Source organism: Bidens hawaiensis, unplaced genomic scaffold (genome assembly GCF_021521415.1).
Source record: "Bidens hawaiensis isolate Kalapana, Puna unplaced genomic scaffold, B.hawaiensis_p1.1 tig00056112_1, whole genome shotgun sequence".
NCBI classification, from domain to species: Eukaryota; Viridiplantae; Streptophyta; class Magnoliopsida; order Asterales; family Asteraceae; genus Bidens; species Bidens hawaiensis.
In genome coordinates, this window is record NW_027500124.1 from 10,790 (window position 1) to 37,602 (window position 26,813).

A 26,813-nucleotide genomic window follows, 5' to 3' on the forward strand; every position below is an offset into this window, starting at 1 on the left:
TATATTTTACAAGTTCCATGGTTGTGAGTTCTAAGAGTCTCTGTTTCTGTTTAACCGTAAATAGCTCTAGACTGTAAACCGAACTTTTGTTTAAAGACTTTGTTGTTAACTTTTTGGTTGTAAAACTTAAGTGTTTTCATTTGTACATTACTATACAAGTTCTTGGTTATTTGGGCATGTGGAAACCATCAAGGAACATATTGTGAGATGGAAACTGAACCAACCCGAACTAAACCGATTTTCACCCGCTTAAGACACACAAGTGTGTTTTTAGCTATCAAGACTTGTATATTTCTTTAAAAATCATTTATAAATTGATTTTTATTATTCTCTTAAGTACTTGGAAATGTTGGATCCAACTTGATCTCATAACAAAGTTTGGACCGACAAAACCGAACACTCGCTTAACGTGCGTTGTTAGTTCTAAAACAATAGAACTACATACTTGGTTAAGTATTAATAAGTTTTATTGAGTTATCTCATAACATTCATTATTTTGGAAAGTTGACTTTAGGTTTGACCAATTATCAAGACCCGAACCAACAACCCGAACACTCGTTAAAGACCTGTTTTAGTGTCTTCATCCCAAAGGAACTTGCATCTTTGCATTTTCCCACCTTATTACTTAACATAGGTTAAGTAAAATTAAGGTTAGATACTTTAACCCGGTTTCGAGCAAACTTACATTTTAAAAGGGTTATTATTATAAATTCTTAAATAGTTACATTTTAAATCTTGAATTTTGATTGTTTACTTTTCGCAACAATTATTTTACTTAAAGATCTTCAAGACAACCTTTCTAAATCCAAGACTTTCTTTTATTTAGGCTTCATACGTTAAACTCGTCGTTCCGGCAAATCTCCAAATTATCATATTTTAAGTTTATTACTTGAACGTGAGTACTTTCATTTCCCCGTTTTCCATCTTTCGTTTTGGGGGTGATATTGCATACTTATTTCAATCTAAATGTTTTATACTTGAGTCGTAAACCACAAACTTTATTGTATACTTTACTTAAAAAAATGCTCGATTTGGTGTTCTATGCTTACATGCTTATGTGCTTATGTGTTTACTGCTATTGGTTGGTTGATTCATAAATCCGTGAACTATCTGGTATTCTCTTATAGCACGGTGCCGTTAATGTATTCTTATTAACGACCTCATGAAATCCGAATCTATTTGGTATTTTCTTATAGACAGTGCCATTAATGTATTCTTATTAACGACCTCATATAATAATCCTGAACCATCTGGTATTATCTTATGGCAGGTGTCGCTAATGTGTTAGCGATCTCATTATTATCCAAATTGTTGCTTTTATTTATGATTTGTATACAAGATTGTGGCATTTCTTATTATATACATATTGTTTCAAAAACCATGAAATTGCTCACTAACCTTTGTGTTGACAAACTTTATTTTATGCAATGTTACAGGTTTGACTTTTGTTGACTTGAAGACTTGACGATAAACGTTAACAAGACTATTAGGATATTAGCAAAACGAACAATATAAATATGTTTACTTGTATTCAATTTGTTTTGTATGAACAAGATGTGTTGTTTGTTGATTTTATGAAATAAAATGAGTTGATTAAATATTGTCACTTTAAATAGTGTCTTGTGCATTTGTCCAATCACGTTGCACCCCGGCATGTTCCGCAGCCTTTGGTCAGGGTGTGACAACATGAATTTCTTTTTTTGCTGAGATCCCTGCTCGTTTTAACACATCAGAAAGGGCACCTCTGACCAAATCATGTCTATATTTAAAACCCGGAAGCTCCAAACAATGAATGACATGCACTAAAAATATCCAAATAAACTTTACGGCACACCGGGCATAGCTCATCAACTAGGAATAGTGGGATCATTAAATGATATTTAAGAATAGTATGGTACTCCACTGCTGACATGTGATGGCCTAACCCTTCGATGGGGATGAAGTTACAGAAATCTTGAGCATGGGAAGCCTAAAGGCATTTCAACACTGCTCTCTGGCGAGTTGATAAGTTAAATTCCTCTCCCAAACATTGGACGATTTTACAATAAAGGGCACTCGCCAAAGAATGTGGGGCTTTAAGGAGCGGTGTCCTTATTAGCGAACCCGCCAAGATCAAGATCGAGAAAAGAACTATGCAAACAATCCAGCGCATACCCATAATTCGTATCCAATCCATCAATACCACAATCCCGCAAAATGTCACACCCTCAAAATCCACTAACGGAGTTTTACCGTCAGAGGGTGTGAACTGGCAGGATCGGAATCATTAGTTATAACCAAACCAAAGAAAAACGTTTAAATGAAAGTAAGTGCGGAAGCGTAAAACCTTAATTCAAAAGCTGCGTCACGCAGGACGACTTAAAACCAAATGTAACTGTTAAAATTAAGTTTGCAGAATAAAAGTGTTTTCATTAATGCATGCTCCTAAACCGCGCGCCCGCCTCGGCTACCTGAGAATAACATACTAAAAGTGTCAACACAAGGTTGGTGAGTTCACAAGTTAAATAAGATAAATCGTTTAGCGTTTTGCGTAACCTCGTTACGGCGTTTCAGTATTGCGTAACCCCGTTACGACGTTTAAGTGTTGCGTAACCTCGTTACGACGTTTAAGTGTTGCGTAACCCCGTTACGACGTTTAAGTGTTGCGTAACCTCGTTACGACGTTTGAGTGTGTAACCACGTTACAGCGTTTAAGTGTGTAACTACGTTACAGCGTTTAAGTGTGTAACCACGTTACAGCGTTTAAGTGTTTTGCATTACCAGATAGTGTTATGTCAAATTATATATCGATAGGTAGCTAATCTATACAACAAGTATCGCTAAGTGGTTCGCGACCGAAGCTGACTGTTTATCAAGTGCCCGTCACCAGGTCCTCCAGACCATGGTAAGTGTTAGCCAAAATTTACACCCACTCAACCTCCAGTTGAGCTTAGCGTCGGGTGGGGTTTGTCAAACCCAGTAGTACTACCCAAAAGTGACTCGCTATTCCAAATATTAACCGGTCCGATGTGTGGGACTTCAAATGTTACGTATGCCGCTTAGCCTTTACAAGTGATATATAATTTATAACAAAATCTTTCATATGCGTTTATCTCAGAAAATATGTTTATCGGAGTATGTTATCTCCCCCAAGTGAAAAACGTTTGAAAACAGTTTAAGAGTGGGGTAAGTGAACTCACTGTTTGCGAAGAATATCCGATCTAGATCACCGAGTGATGCGCGTCGTAGAAAACTCTCTAGCGTTCTAAAATAACAAAGAGATTTTCTAAGTATCGGAATGTTTAACGAGTCTCTAGACTCGGCACATAATACCTATGCACGTAACATGTTTCGTGTTTCGTTTGTGAATCGTGTGTGACTTAAACAAGTAAAATTGTGATACGATACATGAGTGAGCAATTACTTTCGTGTCACGTATTAATAACATACTTATTAGCAATTATTCCCGTAGGGGCATTTTGGTCAACAAACAAAGACTAACTAACCATTATTCCCCATAAGGGCAATTTGGTCAATTCATGGCAATCAACTAGCAACTATTCCCCGCAAGGGTATTTTGGTCAAAATACAACAATTATATAAAAACTATCATATTTCATGCATTCCTATACAACTCAGCAGCTAGTTTCGTTATGACAGAATTTCTACTTGAAAGATTGCACTAGTTTACCGATTATAACGTCTCAATTAATTTACCAAAAATTACCACAGGAGCATACATATCTTAGGTTTCCAGAACATCTTTTATCTTATTTTTATTCCATATAGATTGTTCATAATGATCAAAACATTACAGCTAACTTATATCAGTCAGATTCATGCACATCAGAATGTTATTTACCATTCCCGTTAAACGAAAAATCCAATAAATGCAAGACCACTTGGGTTTGGTTCCTAACTCAGTGAGTCAACCTCCAGAAGTGGAACCAACCCAATTGGTCTCGTAGTTCATGAGATATAACATTTACAACATAACCTAACAGCAGGTCTAACAGCTCAGCTTTGCATCACGTTTTTGTAAAATCATAAAAGTATACTTCCACTTATCCAAAAATTACGAATTTATACTTCATAGAAACTAGACTCAACCTAGTTTACTTCAGTACCCACAATCTCAATCAATTTTCACGTTTACACTTCGTTACAGTCAATTAAACATCGTATATACGTTCTGTCCAGAATCTGTTCACATCAAAACTCATCATAATAACAATCTATGAACTATCATGCATCCATATAACCCTCTAGACACTATAACTACTATCCATGCATATCAATTACACCATACATACAAGATTAGGGTTTTATTTGAACTCACAATCAAGGACACAACAATTAACATGCAATACTATCAAACTAGTTATCAATTCATTATCCAAATAACAACAATCATATTAATCATATGCATGAACAAAATCGGCCAGCTAGGGTTTGTTATTAACCCAACAAACATCAAATTCAATCAACAAGGATGTGAAGGATGATCAAATATACCTTCCTAGCACTTTGTTCTTCAATCAAAGGCTTGAATTGATGGTGTATGTGTGTGTGTTTGTGGACGGCAGCCAAGAGAGAACAAGGGAGGGGCCGATCGGGTCTTGTGGGTTTAGAAAATAGATTAGGGTTTGTAGTTAAGGTTATATTTATAGATATACAAGTTACACTCTAGTCCCTAAACTTCCAAATGTTACATCTCTAGCCTAATTAGTTGGTTCTTGTTTCTTGTTTAACATTCCACATAACAATCAAGTAACACACATATATCTAACACATAATAATCACATAATTAGTGTTTTGACGTTTGTCTTTTATTTATCAATCGTTCGCGTCAACTCGTTTGCGTTTCGGTGCAAATCCCGAAAGACTACACATGTAGTAAGTGTTAAGCGTCATTTAAACCCTAGTTTAAATGTAATGAAGTATGCGTTATAGATTCAACGATCTTAAAGTTTGAATTAACGGAGTTGAGTTAACGGGGTTAACCTGAAATTGACGATTGTCACATCATTCCCATGTTAAAGAATTTTCGTCCCGAAAATTTGAGTTAAGTCGTGATGAGAGCCTGAAAAAGTAAGAAAAAATTTTCAGTTTGTCATATCATCCCCTAGTAGAAAGAAATTTCGTCCCGAAATTTAGTTCATACCTCCGGTGATGTTTGACGGTTTGCCGGGTTTCGCGGTTTTCGGTGTTTGGTTAGCCCTTCAAAAAGGTGAGGATACTTTTTCATCATGTGATCCTCGCGTTCCCACGTGAACTCCGGTCCACGTCTCGAGTTCCAACGAACCTTAACGATTGGAATTTTGCTGTGCTTGAGCGTTTTGGTTTCCCAATCCAAAACCTCGACTGGTTCCTCAATGAACCGTAACTGTTCATCAACTTGTAGTTCCTCCAAAGGGACTACTTGGGTTTCATCAGACAGGCATTTCTTCAAATTTGATACGTGGAATACATCGTGTACGCCACTGAGTTCTGTTGGTAGGTCCAGTCGGTACGCCACCGAACCAATGCGCTCAGTTATCCGGTACGGACCAACATACCGTGGGTTGAGTTTGTTTCGCTTACCAAAGCGAACCACACCTTTCCAAGGTGAGACTTTGAGTAACACCCGATCGTTCACTTGAAATTCGAGAGGTTTTCGGCGCTTGTCGGCGTAACTCTTTTGGCGATCTCGTGCTGCTGCCATGCGATTTCGGATTTGAACAATCTTTTCCGAGGTTTCGAGTACCAGTTCCGGACCAGTGATTTGGCTATCACCCACCTCTGCCCAGCAGAGTGGTGATCGACACTTCCGTCCGTACAGCGCTTCAAACGGCGCTGCCTTAATACTTGCGTGGTAGCTGTTATTATACGAAAACTCTACCAAGGGTAAGTGGGGTTCCCAACTTTTTCCGAAATCTAAGACGCATGCACGCAACATATCCTCCAGGGTCTGAATAGTCCGTTCACTTTGCCCATCCGTCTGAGGATGGTATGCGGTACTCATATCGAGACGTGTGCCCAGTTCGCTTTGCAGCGACTTCCAAAAGTGCGAGGTGAAACGAGAATCTCGATCGGAAATGATCGAGACAGGCACTCCGTGTCTCGACACTACTTCCTTCATGTAGACACGAGTCAGTCTTTCCATTTTGTCTGTTTCTTTAATCGCTAGGAAGTGTGCCGATTTAGTCAACCGGTCAACGATCACCCAGATGGTATCGCATCCCGTCGGCGTCTTAGGCAAACCCGTAATAAAATCCATTGAGATGTGTTCCCATTTCCACATTGGGAGTTCCGGTTGTTGCAGTAGACCAGATGGTTTCTGGTATTCTATCTTGACTCTGGCACAAGTCAAACATTTGCTCACGTAGGTGGCAATGTCGGCTTTCATGTTCGGCCACCAGTAAAGTGCCTTTAAATCATGATACATTTTATCTGAGCCAGGGTGGATAGAATATCGGGACTTGTGAGCTTCGTCCATCACTAGAGTTCTCAACTCTCTGTATCGTGGAACCCAAGTCCGGTTCTCAAAATATCGGACCCCGTCCGATCTGGTTTCAAGTTGCTTGTTCATGCCCCGCATGAGTTCCGATGGAAGATTATCATCTTTCAAAGCTTCCAGTTGCGCATCGCGAATCTGATCGGGTAAGCTGGCATGAATCGTGAGTTGCAATGCTCTCACCCGTCTGGGTTTATCCGTTTGCTGAGGGCGTCGGCCACCACATTGGCCTTGCCAGGGTGGTACTTGATGGCACAATCATAATCTTTAAGCAGCTCGACCCAACGACGCTGTCGCATGTTCAGCTCCTTTTGATCGTAGATATGTTGGAGACTCTTGTGGTCGGTGTAAATGGTAAACTTGGTACCGTACAAGTAATGCCTCCATATCTTAAGAGCAAACACCACAGCTCCGAGTTCCAAATCATGGGTCGTGTAGTTCTTCTCGTGAACCCGTAGTTGTCTGGAGGCGTAGGCTATAACCTTCTCGAGTTGCATCAGCACACAACCGAGACCTTGTATAGATGCGTCACAGTGTACCTCAAAATTTTCCGTTCCCTCGGGGAGAGCTAAAATAGGGGCGCTACAAAGCTTGGTTTTCAACAGTTGAAAAGCGGATTCTTGCGCGTCACCCCAGTTGTACTTAGTGCCCTTGTGAGTCAAAGCGGTGAGGGGTTAAGCAATCTTTGAAAATCCCTCGATGAAACGCCGGTAGTAGCCGGCCAGTCCTAGGAATTGTCGCACCTCAGTCGGAGTCTTAGGTGCTTCCCAGTTTTTGATGGCCTCTACCTTACCGGGATCGACATGGATACTATTCTCGTTGATCACATGTCCTAAAAAGTGGACCTCGCGAAGCCAAAATTCACATTTCGAGAGTTTAGCATACAGTTGTTCCTTCTTCAGTAGTTCCAGAATTATCCTTAAGTGCTCTTCGTGGTCAGTCTCGTTCTTGGAGTAGACGAGAATATCATCAATGAAAACAATCACAAACTTGTCGAGGTACGCCTTGCATACTCGATTCATGAGATCCATAAATACGGCTGGTGCGTTGGTTAGGCCAAAAGGCATAACCGAAAACTCGTAGTGACCATACCGTGTTCTGAAAGCCGTCTTTGAAAAATCTTCTTCGCGCACTCTCAGCTGGTGGTAACCGGATCGTAGATCGATCTTCGAGTAGTAACTCGATCCCTGAAGCTGGTCAAACAAATCATCAATTCGGGGTAAAGGATAACGGTTCTTGACCGTCACCTTGTTCAACTCCCGGTAGTCGATGCACATTCGGAAAGTCCCGTCTTTCTTTCGGACAAACAAGACAGGGGCTTCCCATGGCGATGAGCTAGGTCGGATAAAACCTTTATCCAACAAATCTTGCAATTGAGTGGACAACTCCTGAAGTTCCGCCGGTGCGAGTCGATACGGGGCTCGTGCTATGGGTGCTGCACCGGGTGTCAACTCGATTTGGAATTCGACTTGACGAATAGGAGGGAGTCCGGGCAAATCCTCCGGGAAAACTTCCGGAAAGTCTCGCACAACCGGTATGTCTTCAATTCGTTTCTCCTCCGCGGGTTTCTCAACAATCTGCGCCAAAATTGCCGGATGACCCTTTCGTAGATACTTCTGTGCCTTCAAAAGGGTAATGACGCTGGTGGTCATGCCGCTTCTCTCGCCTCGGACTGAAATGATCTCGCCGGAAGGGGTAGAAATGTGAACTATCTTGTCGTGACATATAATCTCCGCTCGGTTCTCGGATAACCAGTCCATGCCGACAACGACATCGAAACTACTAAGCGTAAAAGGAATAAGGTCGATATCAACAATATGACCTGACAGTTTTAACTTACATCCCGCAAGTACATGAGTCGTTACTACAGTTTTACCGTTAGCTAATTCAACAGGAAACTTAGCGTCTAACGGGGTTGGAGTCAGGTTTAAAAGTTGGCTAAAAGCTTTTGACACAAAACTCCTATCAGCTCCAGTGTCAAACAAAATAGAAGCAAAACAATCGTCTACAGGGAACTTACCAGACACCACATGCGGATCATTGCGGGCTTGACCCGATCCAATCACAAACGCTCTTCCTTTGCCATTTCCTCCACCATTACTGCCACTTCCATTACCCCCATTATTGTCATTCTGTTTCAGCTTGGGGCAATCCTTCCGGAAATGACCTTCCTGTCCACATTCAAAACATCCCTTAGTTGTCATCGGTGGCTTAGGAGCACCCTTCGCCGCAAGGTCAACTCTACATTCCTTCGCTTGGTGACCCTTCTTTCCGCATCTTTGACACTTGACACGGTCACACTGACCAACATGATGAAAGTTGCACCTGTTGCACTTTGGATATTTCCCAGCATATCCGCTCGAAACCTGCCCGCTACCGTTGTTGTTGTTGTGATTCTGAGTGTTGAAACTCCGAGTGAACTCGGGCTTACGGTAGTGTTGTTGCGGTGGGAGGTTCGAGGATGAAGATCTGGTGTTGTCAAACTTTCTCTTCCCGCTGTTCGGGTTGCTGTTGCTGTTACTGTTGCTGACGTGGTCATTACTCGGGTTTTCACGGGCTTTAGTGGTCGAACCCCTAGGTGGTAACGCACCTTGGGTCACAGCCTGATCCGTCAGTTTGTGAGCTAAACGGATCGCTTGTTGGATCGTGGCTGGTCTGGAAGACGTCACCATGCCCTGAATCTGCGGTGCTAACCCTTCAATGTACATTTCAATCCTCTTACTCGGCGGATCCACCATCCGCGGACACATCACAGCCAACTCGTGAGAACGAGTAGTGTAGGCTTCAATTTCTGAGCCCACCATCTTCAGCGACCAAAATTCTGACTCTAACTTCGAAATCTCTTCTCTCGGACAGTACTCCTCTCGCATCATGTTCTTGAACTCCTCCCAGTTCATCGCGTTAGCCAGTTCCAATCCAAGAATTTGCACATCTGCACATCGTCTGGGGACACCTCTGAGTGTGCCTCCTCCTCAGCTGGTTCCTCCTCCGGTTCTTCTTCAGGTTCCTCCTCGGGCTCCTCTTCGGGATCTTCCTCGGGATCCTCCTCAGGCTCCTCTTCGGGATCTTCTTCAGGTTCTACATCAGGCTCTGCCTCGGGCTCTGCCTCAGGTTCTGCTACGTTCTGGGCAAGTTGCATTTGTAGGATATCGCAACGTTCTAAGGCTATTTCGGTTCGGGTCCTTGCTTCTTGGAGTTGCTCTTGCAAGTCTATCATCTCGGCTTGCATCTTCATCATAACCTTGGTTTGTTGCTCACTAGTCTCTTGCATTTCTTTCATTGCCGCTGCCATGCGGGCAATCTCCTCCTGAGTCTCGGTTCCATCTTTAAACAGTCTGGCAACATTTTCTCTAGTGTAGCGCATGTAACCCACATCACGCTCCAAACAAGAAACGACAGCTGCGAGAACTCGCTCTACAGGTTCGGTTATAGGTGGTAGAGTGTTAGGGTAAGCAGGGTGGTTCGGGTGAGGCAATGGGGGAACTTGTTCACGGTAGACCATACGTCTGATCATGTTGGGGTACCAATCCCAGCTAACGTCGTTTTCATAAAGGCCTCCGGATAGGCGGTACCTCTTCGGTGCAGGAGCTTCGAGTTCCGGGACTACACGGGGTGGCGAGGCAGTAGGTAACTGCGGTTCCTTCCCGTGAGCATGCGTCATCGAATCGGATGATGATGAGGGTGGCGTCGACATTTCTACAGGTAAGCCGTGTATATGCGCGCGTATGAGTGAAGGAGGTAAAGAAATAAGATTTCAAGACTACACAAACCTATGCAGTGCGTATCATTATAACTAATGGGTCGTCGCGGTTATAGTCTAGTATGCATGCAGCTTCTAGTTCGCTATAACCAATGGCTCTGATACCAATCTGTCACACCCTCAAAATCCACTAACGGAGTTTTACCGTCAGAGGGTGTGAACTGGCAGGATCGGAATCATTAGTTATAACCAAACCAAAGAAAAACGTTTAAATGAAAGTAAGTGCGGAAGCGTAAAACCTTAATTCAAAAGCTGCGTCACGCAGGACGACTTAAAACCAAATGTAACTGTTAAAATTAAGTTTACAGAATAAAAGTGTTTTCATTAATGCATGCTCCTAAACCGCGCGCCCGCCTCGGCTACCTGAGAATAACATACTAAAAGTGTCAACACAAGGTTGGTGAGTTCACAAGTTAAATAAGATAAATCGTTTAGCGTTTTGCGTAACCTCGTTACGGCGTTTCAGTATTGCGTAACCCCGTTACGACGTTTAAGTGTTGCGTAACCTCGTTACGACGTTTAAGTGTTGCGTAACCCCGTTACGACGTTTAAGTGTTGCGTAACCTCGTTACGACGTTTGAGTGTGTAACCACGTTACAGCGTTTAAGTGTGTAACTACGTTACAGCGTTTAAGTGTGTAACCACGTTACAGCGTTTAAGTGTTTTGCATTACCAGATAGTGTTATGTCAAATTATATATCGATAGGTAGCTAATCTATACAACAAGTATCGCTAAGTGGTTCGCGACCGAAGCTGACTGTTTATCAAGTGCCCGTCACCAGGTCCTCCAGACCATGGTAAGTGTTAGCCAAAATTTACACCCACTCAACCTCCAGTTGAGCTTAGCGTCGGGTGGGGTTTGTCAAACCCAGTAGTACTACCCAAAAGTGACTCGCTATTCCAAATATTAACCGGTCCGATGTGTGGGACTTCAAATGTTACGTATGCCGCTTAGCCTTTACAAGTGATATATAATTTATAACAAAATCTTTCATATGCGTTTATCTCAGAAAATATGTTTATCGGAGTATGTTATCTCCCCCAAGTGAAAAACGTTTGAAAACAGTTTAAGAGTGGGGTAAGTGAACTCACTGTTTGCGAAGAATATCCGATCTAGATCACCGAGTGATGCGCGTCGTAGAAAACTCTCTAGCGTTCTAAAATAACAAAGAGATTTTCTAAGTATCGGAATGTTTAACGAGTCTCTAGACTCGGCACATAATACCTATGCACGTAACATGTTTCGTGTTTCGTTTGTGAATCGTGTGTGACTTAAACAAGTAAAATTGTGATACGATACATGAGTGAGCAATTACTTTCGTGTCACGTATTAATAACATACTTATTAGCAATTATTCCCGTAGGGGCATTTTGGTCAACAAACAAAGACTAACTAACCATTATTCCCCATAAGGGCAATTTGGTCAATTCATGGCAATCAACTAGCAACTATTCCCCGCAAGGGTATTTTGGTCAAAATACAACAATTATATAAAAACTATCATATTTCATGCATTCCTATACAACTCAGCAGCTAGTTTCGTTATGACAGAATTTCTACTTGAAAGATTGCACTAGTTTACCGATTATAACGTCTCAATTAATTTACCAAAAATTACCACAGGAGCATACATATCTTAGGTTTCCAGAACATCTTTTATCTTATTTTTATTCCATATAGATTGTTCATAATGATCAAAACATTACAGCTAACTTATATCAGTCAGATTCATGCACATCAGAATGTTATTTACCATTCCCGTTAAACGAAAAATCCAATAAATGCAAGACCACTTGGGTTTGGTTCCTAACTCAGTGAGTCAACCTCCAGAAGTGGAACCAACCCAATTGGTCTCGTAGTTCATGAGATATAACATTTACAACATAACCTAACAGCAGGTCTAACAGCTCAGCTTTGCATCACGTTTTTGTAAAATCATAAAAGTATACTTCCACTTATCCAAAAATTACGAATTTATACTTCATAGAAACTAGACTCAACCTAGTTTACTTCAGTACCCACAATCTCAATCAATTTTCACGTTTACACTTCGTTACAGTCAATTAAACATCGTATATACGTTCTGTCCAGAATCTGTTCACATCAAAACTCATCATAATAACAATCTATGAACTATCATGCATCCATATAACCCTCTAGACACTATAACTACTATCCATGCATATCAATTACACCATACATACAAGATTAGGGTTTTATTTGAACTCACAATCAAGGACACAACAATTAACATGCAATACTATCAAACTAGTTATCAATTCATTATCCAAATAACAACAATCATATTAATCATATGCATGAACAAAATCGGCCAGCTAGGGTTTGTTATTAACCCAACAAACATCAAATTCAATCAACAAGGATGTGAAGGATGATCAAATATACCTTCCTAGCACTTTGTTCTTCAATCAAAGGCTTGAATTGATGGTGTATGTGTGTGTGTTTGTGGACGGCAGCCAAGAGAGAACAAGGGAGGGGCCGATCGGGTCTTGTGGGTTTAGAAAATAGATTAGGGTTTGTAGTTAAGGTTATATTTATAGATATACAAGTTACACTCTAGTCCCTAAACTTCCAAATGTTACATCTCTAGCCTAATTAGTTGGTTCTTGTTTCTTGTTTAACATTCCACATAACAATCAAGTAACACACATATATCTAACACATAATAATCACATAATTAGTGTTTTGACGTTTGTCTTTTATTTATCAATCGTTCGCGTCAACTCGTTTGCGTTTCGGTGCAAATCCCGAAAGACTACACATGTAGTAAGTGTTAAGCGTCATTTAAACCCTAGTTTAAATGTAATGAAGTATGCGTTATAGATTCAACGATCTTAAAGTTTGAATTAACGGAGTTGAGTTAACGGGGTTAACCTGAAATTGACGATTGTCACACAAAATGTGGTCCTCTAACTTCCAAGATTGTGCCATCGAAGCTACGAAAGCATATGTGGAAACATCCTCAGTGGAATATAAATCTAAGCCCCCAAAACGGATTGGGAAAGAGGCTATCCTCCATTGAAAATCCCCAAAAAAATGGACCCTCACATACCATAATATACTCGATCACCTCTCAAAGTCCGTTGTAAAAAATAGAGACGACATCCTTAACAAACATAGTCTGGCATGTTCGGAGACGAATAACAAATTAGCAACACCCCCCCCCCCCTCAAATATAGGAGTGAAGCAAGAGGAGCTCACATTGAGGGTCACGCGGACGAGTAAGATATCTCATTAGGTCCACTGCTTTTAAAGCCCTATTAAAGGCCAAGCTACTGATAAAACCGGTGTTCCCGGCTAACCGCACCCCCAAGGAGTTTCACATCCAGCTTCGGCCTCCCAATCCCACTAGAATATAAACTTTTTTTGTTTTTACCCAATTGCAAGATGACCAAAAACTTCAGTTTTTTTAATATTGAGCTTGAGCCACAAACATGGCCCCTCATACTTGATAATATATAAGGCTTTAGCCACTTCAATGGCATCTCCTATATTCGTGCCATCATCTAAGTACCATGCATGGAAAAGTAGCTTGCAACAATCTTGTACCCTGTAAGGCCCCGGTCCTGGTGCCCTACATTAGCGTTGGATTTACTTAAAAACACAATTCTATGTATCATAGTGAATTACAACTTTCGCGGAATATAAGACTTCAACCATATATTACGAAACCATAACATTCTTGTTTAAAACATTCAAATTGCCTTAACTTAAAACATCGTAAATAAAACATTGTGTCTTCATTCTCTAGATGTCAGCCGCCCCGTCCATACCATGTATCATCCTCAAGCCAACTCATTTAATCTATTTACATGCATGCATACTAAAAGCCAGCTACGCTGAGTAAGTTTTAGTTAATCATGCAACATACATTTCATACACTTACTTACATATACACATCCGAAGATACATATTATATACTTTACTTGTTTACCTTTCTTTCGCACATACATACATTCTTTCATACTTTCAAACTTTCATACTACATACATAACTATCTTTACCATCTCAGATATTAGTAGGGTCTAGGCCCTTTTATCTCAGATAATCAGATATTATTAGGGTCTGGTCCCTTCTATCTCAGATATTAGTAAGGTTCGGACCCTTCTATCTCAGATATTATTAGGGTCTGGTTCATTCTATCTCATATATTATTAGGGTCCACCATACATACGTTTCTTTATATATACATTTTATTATATACTTTCATACATACTCTGAACCTCATACTTATATCATTCATTCAAATTCACATATCATACACTTACCACTTAAGGTAAGTGTATTAACCAATCACATTGAGTATGCACACAACCCCGGAAACATAACAAGAAAAATGAGGCTAGACACTCACATGTGTCTTGTTCCTTTCTGAGTAAACGGTAATACCCATCCTTAGTCGTGCACGGCTAATTGTGTAATAATTATATGTATCAATTAACTACTTATACTATATCATACGTCTAGGTTAGTGAAACCCTTAGCTAATGGGGGTCCGGGGGCAGCGCCCCTAGCAATGAGGTTCTAGGGGCGGCAGCCCAAAGAATGGTCCAAGGGGCAGAGCCCCTGGCTGGGGTTAAGTTTGGAAAAATTTTATTTTCATTAATAAATCCTTACTAAAAAACCTCATTAAATTTAGATGCCGCGTAAGTTCATATTCACCGTTTATGTACTTATTATCCGCATATTCTTCTTTTATCTGAAATTTCACGTATGCCCCGTATATGTTTCTGGCGTATAAGTTTCCAACGTATAAGTTCACATATGCGTCGTATACGTTATATAACATATGTGTCGCATATGTATAACATATGTGTCGTATATGCTGTACAACACGCGCCGCATATGTTTAACATACTTGTCGTATATGTTGTACAACATATGCGCCGCATATGTTTGGACAACATATGCTCCGTATATGTGCAAACATATACGCTCCAAACTGCATATCTGGTTATATATAATGCGTTTTGGGCGCTTAATGGTAGTGGATGAGAGGAAAATTCCACAGTTAAGCGTGCTCAGATGGAAGCAGTATAATGATAGGCAACCTCCTGTGAAAACTCCACCTGGGCAACCAAAAACAAAATCGTGAACTCTTTATGGGCAAAGCGGACAATACTGGTGGTGCGAGGGGTCAGATGTTACATACCCGATGAATGTGGGGGGGTGTAAAGCTAACGCAAATAGGAGGGGTCCCAAAGGATCCCTTTGTTGAACACCAGCAGTTGATAAAATACAATCATTCCCTACATATAACCTAGCCTGTTGCTCATATAGAAAATCTACCCGTAGAGAGATAGATGGGAATCTAGCACGAACCTCCTCCAAGAGGGTCGCCCTATCCACCAAATTGAAGGCATTAGAAAAATCGACTGTAAGCAAGGCTAGCGACCCATCAGAATGTAAAATATCTAAAAACTTATTTGCGCTATGAAGCACAAACTCCGCCCCACTCGGGATCCCCACCCCAAATTGAAAGTCGTCAAGGTATTTTGCCATCTCTTTCCCAACACTCCTCATAGCCACCTTAGATACAAGCCTTCTCCAAATCGTGCCTACGACAATGCGCCTAACCCCATTGTCAGGCTTAAGCAGCGGGGTTAAAGGGGCAGAAGCCACATACTCTACCAAAGCACCAGGGCATCTTCCCCCAACCAGAAATTAACTACGTCCGTAATAGCTAAAATCAACCCCACAGTAGTTGTTGATCCTTCCCCACATAGGGCATCATTTATGTTTGGCCCGCAGCCTATCTCTCCCACAAGAAGTCCCTTTGGGGAAGATTTAATACACTCTAGAACACTTTCGACATCCACAACCAAAGGGGGCTCCGAGAGTAAGGCCTCGGGCAAGATAGGCCGGGCCAAGATTGGGATGCTTTCCATCAATGCTTTCATAGTAGCATCAGAAAAGAGGAGCAACACCCGATGGGCACAAAACTTTAACCGCGGTTGTGAAGTACCTATCTACAACTTTTCGAATACACTGCTTAACATTGAGGCCCTTCTTAGAATAGTCACCCTCAAAGGAGGCCTCATCAGGTCGCGGGCTCATATATGTTGGTTGGTTAAAGAGCGACGAGATTAGTTCAACAAATCCACTTCCATCCCCCCTCAAGTTGCCAAGGCACGCTAAATAGACATGCATTGCACGGACTTCCTGTTCCCATTCTTATGTCGGCTAGAAGACCTGAAAGCCTGTAAATGTACAACGCGGTAATATCAAAAGTCTAACATGTGCCTCAACAGACTCCGACATTGACGCCACCTTACACAAAGCAATAGTTAAGGCCCTAGCAAATCCCATGTCATTGCTATGAGGGATGCTTTTAACCGTCTTTAACAGAAGGGCGAAAATACGATCAAGGAGGACCACGTCCATAATAATCTCACCAATAGCAACTACATTAACTGCAAGCTACGGTTTAGGGATACCCACAAGAAAGTCTTCCACTCCCCCCGTATCCACCTTGAACGTTATTACCTTGTCAACATGGTGGCAGAACAAACTGAGCGCACGTGAAGACATGCACTCCCTGCACAACCATTGATTTGTCACCTTCAAGGCGTCAGCCACCGCAACAAAAAAACTCGCAATCCGCGGATATAGCATCCCGCATAGCCCATTTAAGTTCATCCAAACCTAGATGAAGCTTGTTAATATGTCCCACCAACCTTGACATTCACTTGGACCCGGCCACCCCATTCGGCAACAATGGAATCCCCTAAAAGGGCACGGCCAAAACCAGGCCTCGGTTATACCCCCACAAAATAAAACGCCAATAAACAAAACTCGATTTGAGTTTGAGGAATGGATACCCGAACGTAGAGGAAAGAGAGCAACCACCCGTTTCTCTCTCCTCTTCAAACACAAAAATTATGATTATTTTATTGAGGCATTTTTTCGAACACCTGGTGGGCAAACCATTTTCTTCAACAAAAAATTTACTGGATGCTGATTTCTTTTGAAAAGATGATTATGTTATCCGGGAGCTTCGAAGAAAAATCGAGATTGAGATCCTTTATAACAAGTCAGAATAGCCAAACTATAAATTAATGAAACACTCAACTGGTTAAAAAAGCAGCATGTGGAAATTGAAAACCGGTACGGTTTGTTTTGAGGAAAGACATCGACAATTCTCTTCGTTTTTGTCCTTTGTCTTTCTCTCTTCTCAATTTTGACTTGCGATTTGGGATTTCGATTTTGGAACCTTAATTTGGATTTCAATTTTATTCTTGTGATTTTTTATTAGAACTTGAAGCAAATACCAGCGGGGGCTATCAGTAGAATGTAAAGTGATACATTTTAATTTGGGTTTAGAGTGTGTGATAGTGGTTGGTCGAAAATAGGTTAAAACTCGGAGATGGGTTAATGAGAGTTTGTGATGCATGGAGGGAGATAAAGATCCATTTTTATAGTCAATGTTTCTAGTGTTCAAAAATATCTTGGAAGACATGCATTATTAGAGCTTTAGAGGTATGGTATAGTTTGGCTATAATTGTTTGCGTAAGAGCATGGAGAAGAAATCTAATATGTTGAAGGAAGAAGAATGATTATATGAAGAAATATGGTTAATAATGACATGCTCTATAGTTCCTTTCAGATTTTTAAAAGGGTTGTAGGAGTTTGATAATAAAGAATGACTGGATTTGAAATAGTCATAAATAGAGATTGTGTTTTGTCCAATCAAAATGCCACATGTTTTTAAATATCATTTTCAATACTATTGTCTCATTTAATTTAATATATTTAGTTTTTATTTTCTCTGTAAATTCTTTTCTTATTTACATAAATATTTATTATATTACTCTATCAGTATTGTACTACATGCATCTATTTTTATTATCAATACTTTAAAAAAAATTACATATCCACGTTTCTATATTTTAAAATATTTTTTTATTATTCTGGATTCATTTATTTTTGTTATATATATATATATATATATATATGATGAGTATCATTACAGAACTATTAAATTATTTAAGAACTTGAAGAAACCACTAAAAACTAACGTTTTTTAATAAAATTCTTTATATGTTAATATTATTTGAGTGTAGTTTTGTCATTCTGTATATCTATATTTACGATTACAATTTTAAAAATTAGTTTTTTATACATATCTATGTTTTATTTTGCACATATGTAAATTCGTTAGTACAAAACTTTTACACATGTAAATTTGTGATTAATATATGTAATCAAAAAGTTTTATATAAAATATGATAAAATTACTCTTAAATAATGTTAATATATAAAAAAAGTAAAAAAATATTTGGTTGTTTGGAGTTCCTAATAGTTCTTAACTTTTTTAGAGTTCTTAAATGATACTAACCCTATATATGTATATATATATATATATATATAGAAAAGTGTTAAAATAAAAAGACATAGTTTTGTAGGAGGGTAGGAATAACATAAAATTTAGAGTTATGAAACTATTTAGCCTAAATCCTAGATCCTAGGAAACTTTTTGGTAGTTTAATAACTTACAATCTCAACCACTAGATCATAGATCCAAGGGCTTAGATTTATTCTTACTCTTCCTAGAAAACTATTTCTTTTTATTATAACCCACCCCTATATATATATATATATATATATATATATATATATATAGGTTAAAATAAAAAGAGATAGTTTCCTAGGAAAACTAAGAATAAATCATAATCATTGGATCATGTTAATCGATGGTTGAGATTTAAAATCACCAATAACCGACATAGTTTCCTAGAATTACTCTTTAATCATTATAACCGACATAGTTTCCTAGAATTATTCTTTCATCATCATTTGTAATGCCAAATGTCAAAAATTGATTGGTTCTTATCATTCCTAGGAAACTCCTTATTCTTATTTGAACCCTTTTCTATATATATATATATATATATATATATATATATATATATAAGAGTACCCTTTGCAAATTGAGAACTTTGAGAACAATTTTGGACCACTAAAACCATCTTTAAAAAAATATTTAAAAACTCATAAAACAACAAATAATAAAAATTCTAAAAAAGTAAACAAACCAAAATTCTTATATTCCATTCCGGTTTCATTAAAAAAATAAAGATAAAAAAAACGTCGTATTATACACATATGTATAATTTTATTTAATCTTTAATTACGTAATATACACATATGTACAGTATCATTTATCTTAAATTATACACATGTGTACAAAAAAACATGTAATGTACATATATGTATATATTATATATGTGTGTATATAATTTAGCTAAACCGAGTTTTTGTTATTATACCGGGATGATAAAATAAGAATTTTGGTTTTTTTTTTTACTTTTTTGATTTTTGTGTTTTTTTTTATTTTATGATTTTTTTTAATTTTGGGTTTTTTGTGGTCCAAAAGGGTTCTCATAGCTCTCAATTTTAAAAAGGTTCTCTCATGATCCTAATCCTATATATATATATATTACATCTTTATTTTATTTAATATAAAAATATTATTATCATATATATACTTTTTTCCGGTTATTACAAATAACATGAGTAGGTTGCAATTAGACGCGTGATTGATCAATTGATATGTGGAGACAATCATTGTCGTGATCTCCGACTTGACTAACGGATTCAAGAATCAAGGGAGGGGGTTGTTTGGGTCGTCGAAGAAGAAGGAAAAAAATGTTTTAAAACATTTTCCTTCTAGTCCTAAAGTTAGGCATTAGTTCAGTTAAAACCAAACATGGTTTAGCGGTGTATTTTGCGCAAGCTTGCCCGGTGGTTAGGGGTGTTATGGATTCCATCTGGTTCCCTCGTATCAAGGGTTATGGTCTTATAAAAGGTCGATGTGTCTGTCCCACCCCAACCCACGGCGGAAATGTCGGGGCGTGATCTGATTGTCACAGCTCACAAGGTTACTATCATGCAATTGTAAAGACAATATCTAATTAATTTATTAATTGTCAACGAACATTTAAGTACAACAAAAATAGAGAAAATTACAATACAAAACCAACTATTCTAGTTTATGTTTAACATCCTAAGGTCATCTCTACGTGAGCTTCAGTTCGATAAGTAATCCAATCTATAACCTGCAAATGCGTACAAAATATATATATTTGTCAACAACACATGTTGAGTGAGTAGATTCACCAGTTTTGACGCGAACAAAATGATAATATATAATGATATAAATAATAGAGTAAAAATAAGCAAAACTGTTATCTGTGAGTATAAACAATGAAAGTGTTAAGCAAGTAATGAGTGTCGGTGAAACCATTGCCAATGTGATCGGGGTCCGGCCACTACGACGGTCGTATGATCATACTATAATGAGATTATGTTGGACCTCTCCGAATGCAATTCAAGTAAGCAAGTCAGCAAATAGCAAGTAACAAACAGTCATTCAATTGATACACAATACAAAGATCACAGTTTGCGTTTGAGAAATAATTTGATAAATGGTACGCAAGTGTCCCCAAAACGTGAGAAAACGAGTAAAATAGGGGAGTGATTACTCACCTTGATCAGATGAACGAATTAAGGAATGATGAGGAAAGTAAACCCTTCGGAATATACCGTCAATAATTCCTAGTTAGATATAATAATATAAATTAATTATAAAAGTTATACACGAATTAATGAATTAAGATTTCAATGTGATTTAAGTTAAGTAGTGTGATTAGAATGTTTATTGGATTTGAATGATAGATCTCTATTATTATTATTATTATTATTATTATTATTATTATTATTATTATTGTTGTAAACGATTATTATTGTTGTTATTTATACGGAATGTTGTCATTATTTTATGAAATTTCATTGCTCACACTTGATAGATATATAAATGAAATAAATTAAACTAAATAGATTTGATATAAAAGTACTTATTATATTAATATTTGGATAAATAACTAAATATACAAACTAAATAAAATGATCCGATTACTATAAATTGAGATATAATATTAAAGTAAATATGATATAAATACATAATACTTTAAATAAATAATTATAAAAAAACGTTTTTAAATAAGTAATTTTAATAAGAATATTTCAACAAATTTGCATTATAAATCGTTAACGAAGTCAATATATATATACACACGCACACATACATGGCGAGTTTGCAAAACATTCCGCGACGAGGAAACGCGAATTAAAATTGTCGGTTAAATAAAATAGTATTTATATTAAATATTAATGTTAATGATATTTGATTTATAAATTATTAAACCTAAAAAAAATAGTAAAACATCAAAGGTTGGGCTGGGGGTTCGAACCAATGACCCTGGCCGGCCCTAACCTTAGAACACACTCACACCACCCGCTGAGCTGGGGTGTTAGATGTTTAAAGAATGAAAACAATACTTTACATTCAAACACAAACAAAAAACCCCAAACTCAAGAACCCTAATTCTGCAATCCGCCATTATACATGATGTTCAAGCAATTGATGTTAGGGTTAATGATTATAGGTTAGAAGCGACTCTAATACGTATAACAATTACCTCATATACTGGTACATGACGGGTTAAACGAGACACCAAATAGCCGGCCATCGCAGATCAATAACACACTCAAACCAAGAAAGTAATGTAATTAAGCTTGTGGGATATGACAGCGAGGGTTAGGAGGGTATATCCGGAGGTTTAATTGATTTATGAAATTCGTTTTCTTGTATAATGGTTAACGAGTTGCTGTCGGTTGTTATAATAAGAAATATGAATCGCAAATTGATCAATTAGCATATTAACGAGTGTTGGCAGATCATATAGGCAAGATTAGCAGATCTTTTGATTCACTTTCCATGATATTGAGGAGAATTAAGGCCCAAGCTACATCACACGGGTCTCGGATACAAGATTTGGTTGCGGGTTTGGATATATCCACGGGTCGGGTATGAGTTGAATCCGGATAATGAAGTTTGTATATAATATTTGCAGTTTAGCCCTTGAAGAATGAAGGTGGAAACATAATGGGATGGTAGTTCTTGTTTGGGTTAAATTTGCCATCTATTCTAAGTTTTAAATATATAATATATAAATAATTAAGAATCCTATTATAACAATAAATTAACTCGATAAGCTCGATAAAATTTCTCAAACATTGAAATGGGTCGGGCAACCTAAAATGGAAAAACTAAGTTGTTACAGTGTCAACCTTAGACATGACCCAAAAAGGATATGTTTGCACGTGAGATCTTATGCCGCACAAAAGAAAGTAAAATTGTTTTTACGTTCATCATACGATGAATCATTTTTAAAATACAAAATGGCAAAACTTGTCATTTATGTTTTTACGTTTTTTCAGGTTGTCCTTTAGCAAACTTAATGATAGAAAACATCCTTTATGTTTAAAAACCTTGCACGGTTCATCATTTTCACTAACGAGTATTAGTTTTTCTCATTAAATCTAGTCATGTGCACCTCATGTGAGGGCAATTTAGTCTTTTTACCCATTCAGTGGTTATTTGTGTAATTGACTTAAAATTTTGGTCTTTAAATAAATAAAAGTTTTTTCTCTTTTTAACCATCATCTTCTTCCCCAAATATTCATAACTCACCATCAACACCACAACCAAACACCAACCAGTGTACCACCCACCACCCATCATCATCTCAACGAGAATCGAAACGGGCTCGAAGGCTTCGAACTAAAACCCTCATTTTCCTCAAATTCATAAACCAGTCCTAAACTACACGAGGCTTACACCACCGAACAACTCGTCGGAGCTTTCCCCGGTTCAATTTCACGGCGTTTAGTCCGAACACTCCGATCCTTCAACCGCTGAAGCAAAGACTTAAATAACCCAAACCCGATTTGCTTTGATTTGGACCGGGGTTTCAAAAACGACGTCGTATAATTATTTTTTGACTCCGGTGCCGGAAAATCAATAAACGGTGATTTTTTAAACGCCGGTGAGTCGTTTTAGAAGAAAAGACAGGCGTGGTTGATGCAAAAGTTGCGTACGGTGGTTGAAGATGAAGAATTGATAATGGGTTTTGGTTTTCTGGCAACTAGTGGCGATTTTCCGACGGGGTTGAGCTGATTAACAGGTTTAGAATTGCGACAACAAACAGTAGTAGTTTGATTGTGGTAGATCTTAGGGTTTCTTAGATGATGATGATGATGGGTGGTGGGTGATGCACTGGTTGGTGTTTGGTTGTGGTGTTGATGGTGGGTTATGAATATTTAGAGAAGAAGATGATGGTTAAAAAGGGAGAAAAGATTTTATTTATTTAAAAACCAAAATTTTAAATCAATTACATAAATAACCCCTGAATGAGTAAAAAGACTAAATTGTCCTCACATGATGTGCACACGACTGAATTTAACGAGAAAAACTAAACATTGTTAGTGAAAAGGACAAACCGTGCAAAATTTTTTGAACATAAAAGATATTTTCTATCATTAAGTTTGCTAAAGAACAACCACTGAAAAAATGTAAAATTTTATCATTTTATCTTTTTAAAAAGTTACACGGGATAAACATTATAAAGTTGTACATAAAAAAAGGTCATTCCATACCAAAAGATTTCCCTGTAAAGAGAAATACAACCCACACCCTTTGTTTATCTTCATCACATCAATCCCACCTTTCCCCAATTCCCAATTAGGGTTTTCTTTCTTTCTTTCTTTCTTTCCAAATTCCAATCATCATGTCATCGTCCAAGACCATCGTTCTACGCAGCTCCGACGGCGAGACATTCGAGGTGGACGAGGCGGTGGCCGTGGAATCCCAGACGATCAAACACATGATCGAGGACGGCTGTGCTGACACCAGCATCCCTCTGCCCAACGTCACCAGCAAGATCCTGTCTAAGGTCATTGAGTACTGTAAGAAGCATGTCGAGGCACCCGGTACTGAAGATAAGGTCGCTGACGACATTAAAGCTTTTGATGCGGATTTTGTTAAGGTGGATCAAAGCACGCTCTTTGATCTCATTCTGGTATGGGTTTTTGACACTTTTGTTTTGGTTTAATGATTTTGGGGGTAATTTTAGGGTTTTGTTTTATGTTGAAATGGGTGCTTTTTGTTGTATGATTTTGGTAATACTTAAGATTATTTGCTGTTGCTGGAGTGTTTTTTTAATTTTGTTTTGATTTGTTATTGGTTATTGTTTAGTTAAGTTTTAATTATTTTGGGGGTAATTTTAGGGTTTTGTTTTATAATGTAATTGGTGTTTTTGTGCATCTTGTTGTATGATTTTGTAGCTAATTTGAGGTTTTTTTATTGTTATTTGGTAAGTATTGTTAGATATTGGTTAGTGCAAGTTTTGATTATGTGCAGTTGCTGGAGTGTTTAAATTAGTTTTTATTTTTTTTTTTGTATATTTTTTTGTTAGTTTATTAACATTCATTGAATTGTGTTCTAGAGTCTTGTAGTGAAGATATTTTGAGTCAAAAATTAAAAAAGATTCATTCTTGAATTGTTAAAAGATTATATCAATATGTTTATATTTTTAAAGCTGTACCAAATTGTTTGTATCTTTATGTTTACGTTTTTGATTGGTTTATGAAATATGAATATATTGGCGGTAAACTATGAAGTTTTATTCTTGAATTGTTGCTTGTACATGTGTTTTAAAGATGTAACAAATTGTTTGTATCTATATGTTTACCTTCTTGCTTGGTTTACGAATACATTGTTGATAAACTATAAAAGTTTCATTCTTGAATTGTTACTTGTATATGGGTTTTAAAGCTGTAACAAATTGTTTGATCTATATGTTTACATTCTTGATTAGGTTTATGAGTATATGATTAAAAAAACCACAAAACTTTTATTCTTGAATTGTTACTTTTTGGGTTCATTATTAATTATTGTTTGTTTTAAGTTTTAATGTACCAGTGACTTAATTTTGGTTATCTTGTTTTAGTTATTTTGGGGATAAATTTAGGGATTTGTTTAATGGCGTAATGTTTGTATTTGTGCATCTCATAGTATGATGTTGTGGCTATTTAGGTTTTTGTTTTATTGCTATTTGGATTATTATTATTATTATTATTATTATTATTATTATTATTATTATTATTATTATTGTTAGATACTTGATTTTGTGCAGTTTTTGGTTTGTTTAAAGCAGTTGAACCTTTTGTATGTTGTTAAAGTTTGACGGGCATAAATTGAATTGCGATTGAGAGTGTTGTAGGGGAGATCTTTTTAATCAAAAGACCACAAAAGATTGATTCTATAATTGTTACTTGAACAATCAATCATACCCATTGGAATCCCACCAATAACAAAGCTATAAGTAGGGTCTGGGGAGGGTTGGATGTAGGCACACCGTACCTCTATCCAATGGGATAGAGAGGTGGCTTCCAGAGAGACCCTCAGCTCTTAAAACATGTATGAGGTGATATAAGAGGAAATCAAAGTTCAACAATAATATAATTAGATGTAGTACAAATAATAATACTAATACATACATAGATAAGAATATATAAAATATATGAAAAGAAAATAACAAAATGGTGTGTGACCCAAAAAATAAGGTGAAGAGAAGCCTCTAAGGTATCTAACAATGGTGTTACTTGAACAAGTGTTTTAGATGCAACAAGTTGTTTGTATCTATATGTTTACATTCTTGAATTGTTACTTGTTTGTATGTATTAAGGATGCACCAATTTCTTTTGTAACCATATGTTGTTTATATTCTTGATTTTGTCTAATGAATATATGATTAAAAAAGCATAAAAGTTTCATTTTTGAATTGTTGTTTGTGTGTATTAAAGATGTACCAAATTGTTTTGTAAACTATATGTTTACATTCCTGTGATGGTTTATGAACATATATGATAGGAAAAAGATTTTGTGTTCTTTTTTCCAGGCGGCTAACTATCTTAACATCAAGAGTCTGTTGGATCTTACCTGCCAAACGGTTGCTGATATGATCAAGGGTAAGACACCTGAGGAGATACGTAAGACCTTTAACATCAAGAATGATTTCACACCGGAAGAGGAGGAGGAAGTGCGCAGGGAGAATGCGTGGGCTTTTGAGTAATTTATCAAGGTTTAAATTGTCAGTTTCGTGGTAGTGTCTGTTTGTGGGTGTCACACTTGTATCATAAGATCTATGAACATCCGTTATGTGGTTGGGTACATTTTCGGGTTTTATTATGGTAGCATTTTGTTCTATGATGTTTGGATGTTACAAACAAGTGTTTTGAACTGCTGATGGTTTTAATTGCAACTCTTTTACCATCTCTTTGTTTTGCATACACTTGGTATTTGATTGGTGTGATAATTGTTTTAGCATTAATTTGGGCTCTTTGTATTGTTATGAAAAAGGTCACTATCTGCTTTTATGTTGGTGCTGTGTGGAGTATGAGTTTTGCTATGATATTCGAGACAGGCTCGTTTAAAGTTAAAACTTGTCATTAGCTATTCGAGACAGGCTCGTTTAAAGCTCCAAAGTAGAAGAGCATAACCGGGTGTGTGCTTAAGCCTAAATCATGGCTAAGTATATAAACAAAGGATGTGAGTATTTTATACCACCTAGGACACCCCATGATGAAAGTCAAAGGCAGAACCCCTTATGATTTGTTTTTCACTTTGCTTCTATTTCTTGAGGTCATACGTA

General features: G+C 37.6%; 1 protein-coding gene across 1 annotated transcript; it reads left to right on the forward strand.

Moving 5' to 3' along the window:
• The first annotated feature begins 23,854 nt into the window (after positions 1-23,854).
• On the forward strand, positions 23,855-26,430 carry LOC143601356 (SKP1-like protein 1A). The gene is made up of 2 exons (XM_077078787.1): positions 23,855-24,179; positions 26,061-26,430. The coding sequence occupies exons 1-2, from the start codon at positions 23,889-23,891 to the stop codon at positions 26,232-26,234; spliced, it is 465 nt and encodes a 154-aa protein (XP_076934902.1). The 5' UTR covers positions 23,855-23,888; the 3' UTR covers positions 26,235-26,430.
• The last annotated feature ends 383 nt before the right edge of the window (positions 26,431-26,813 follow it).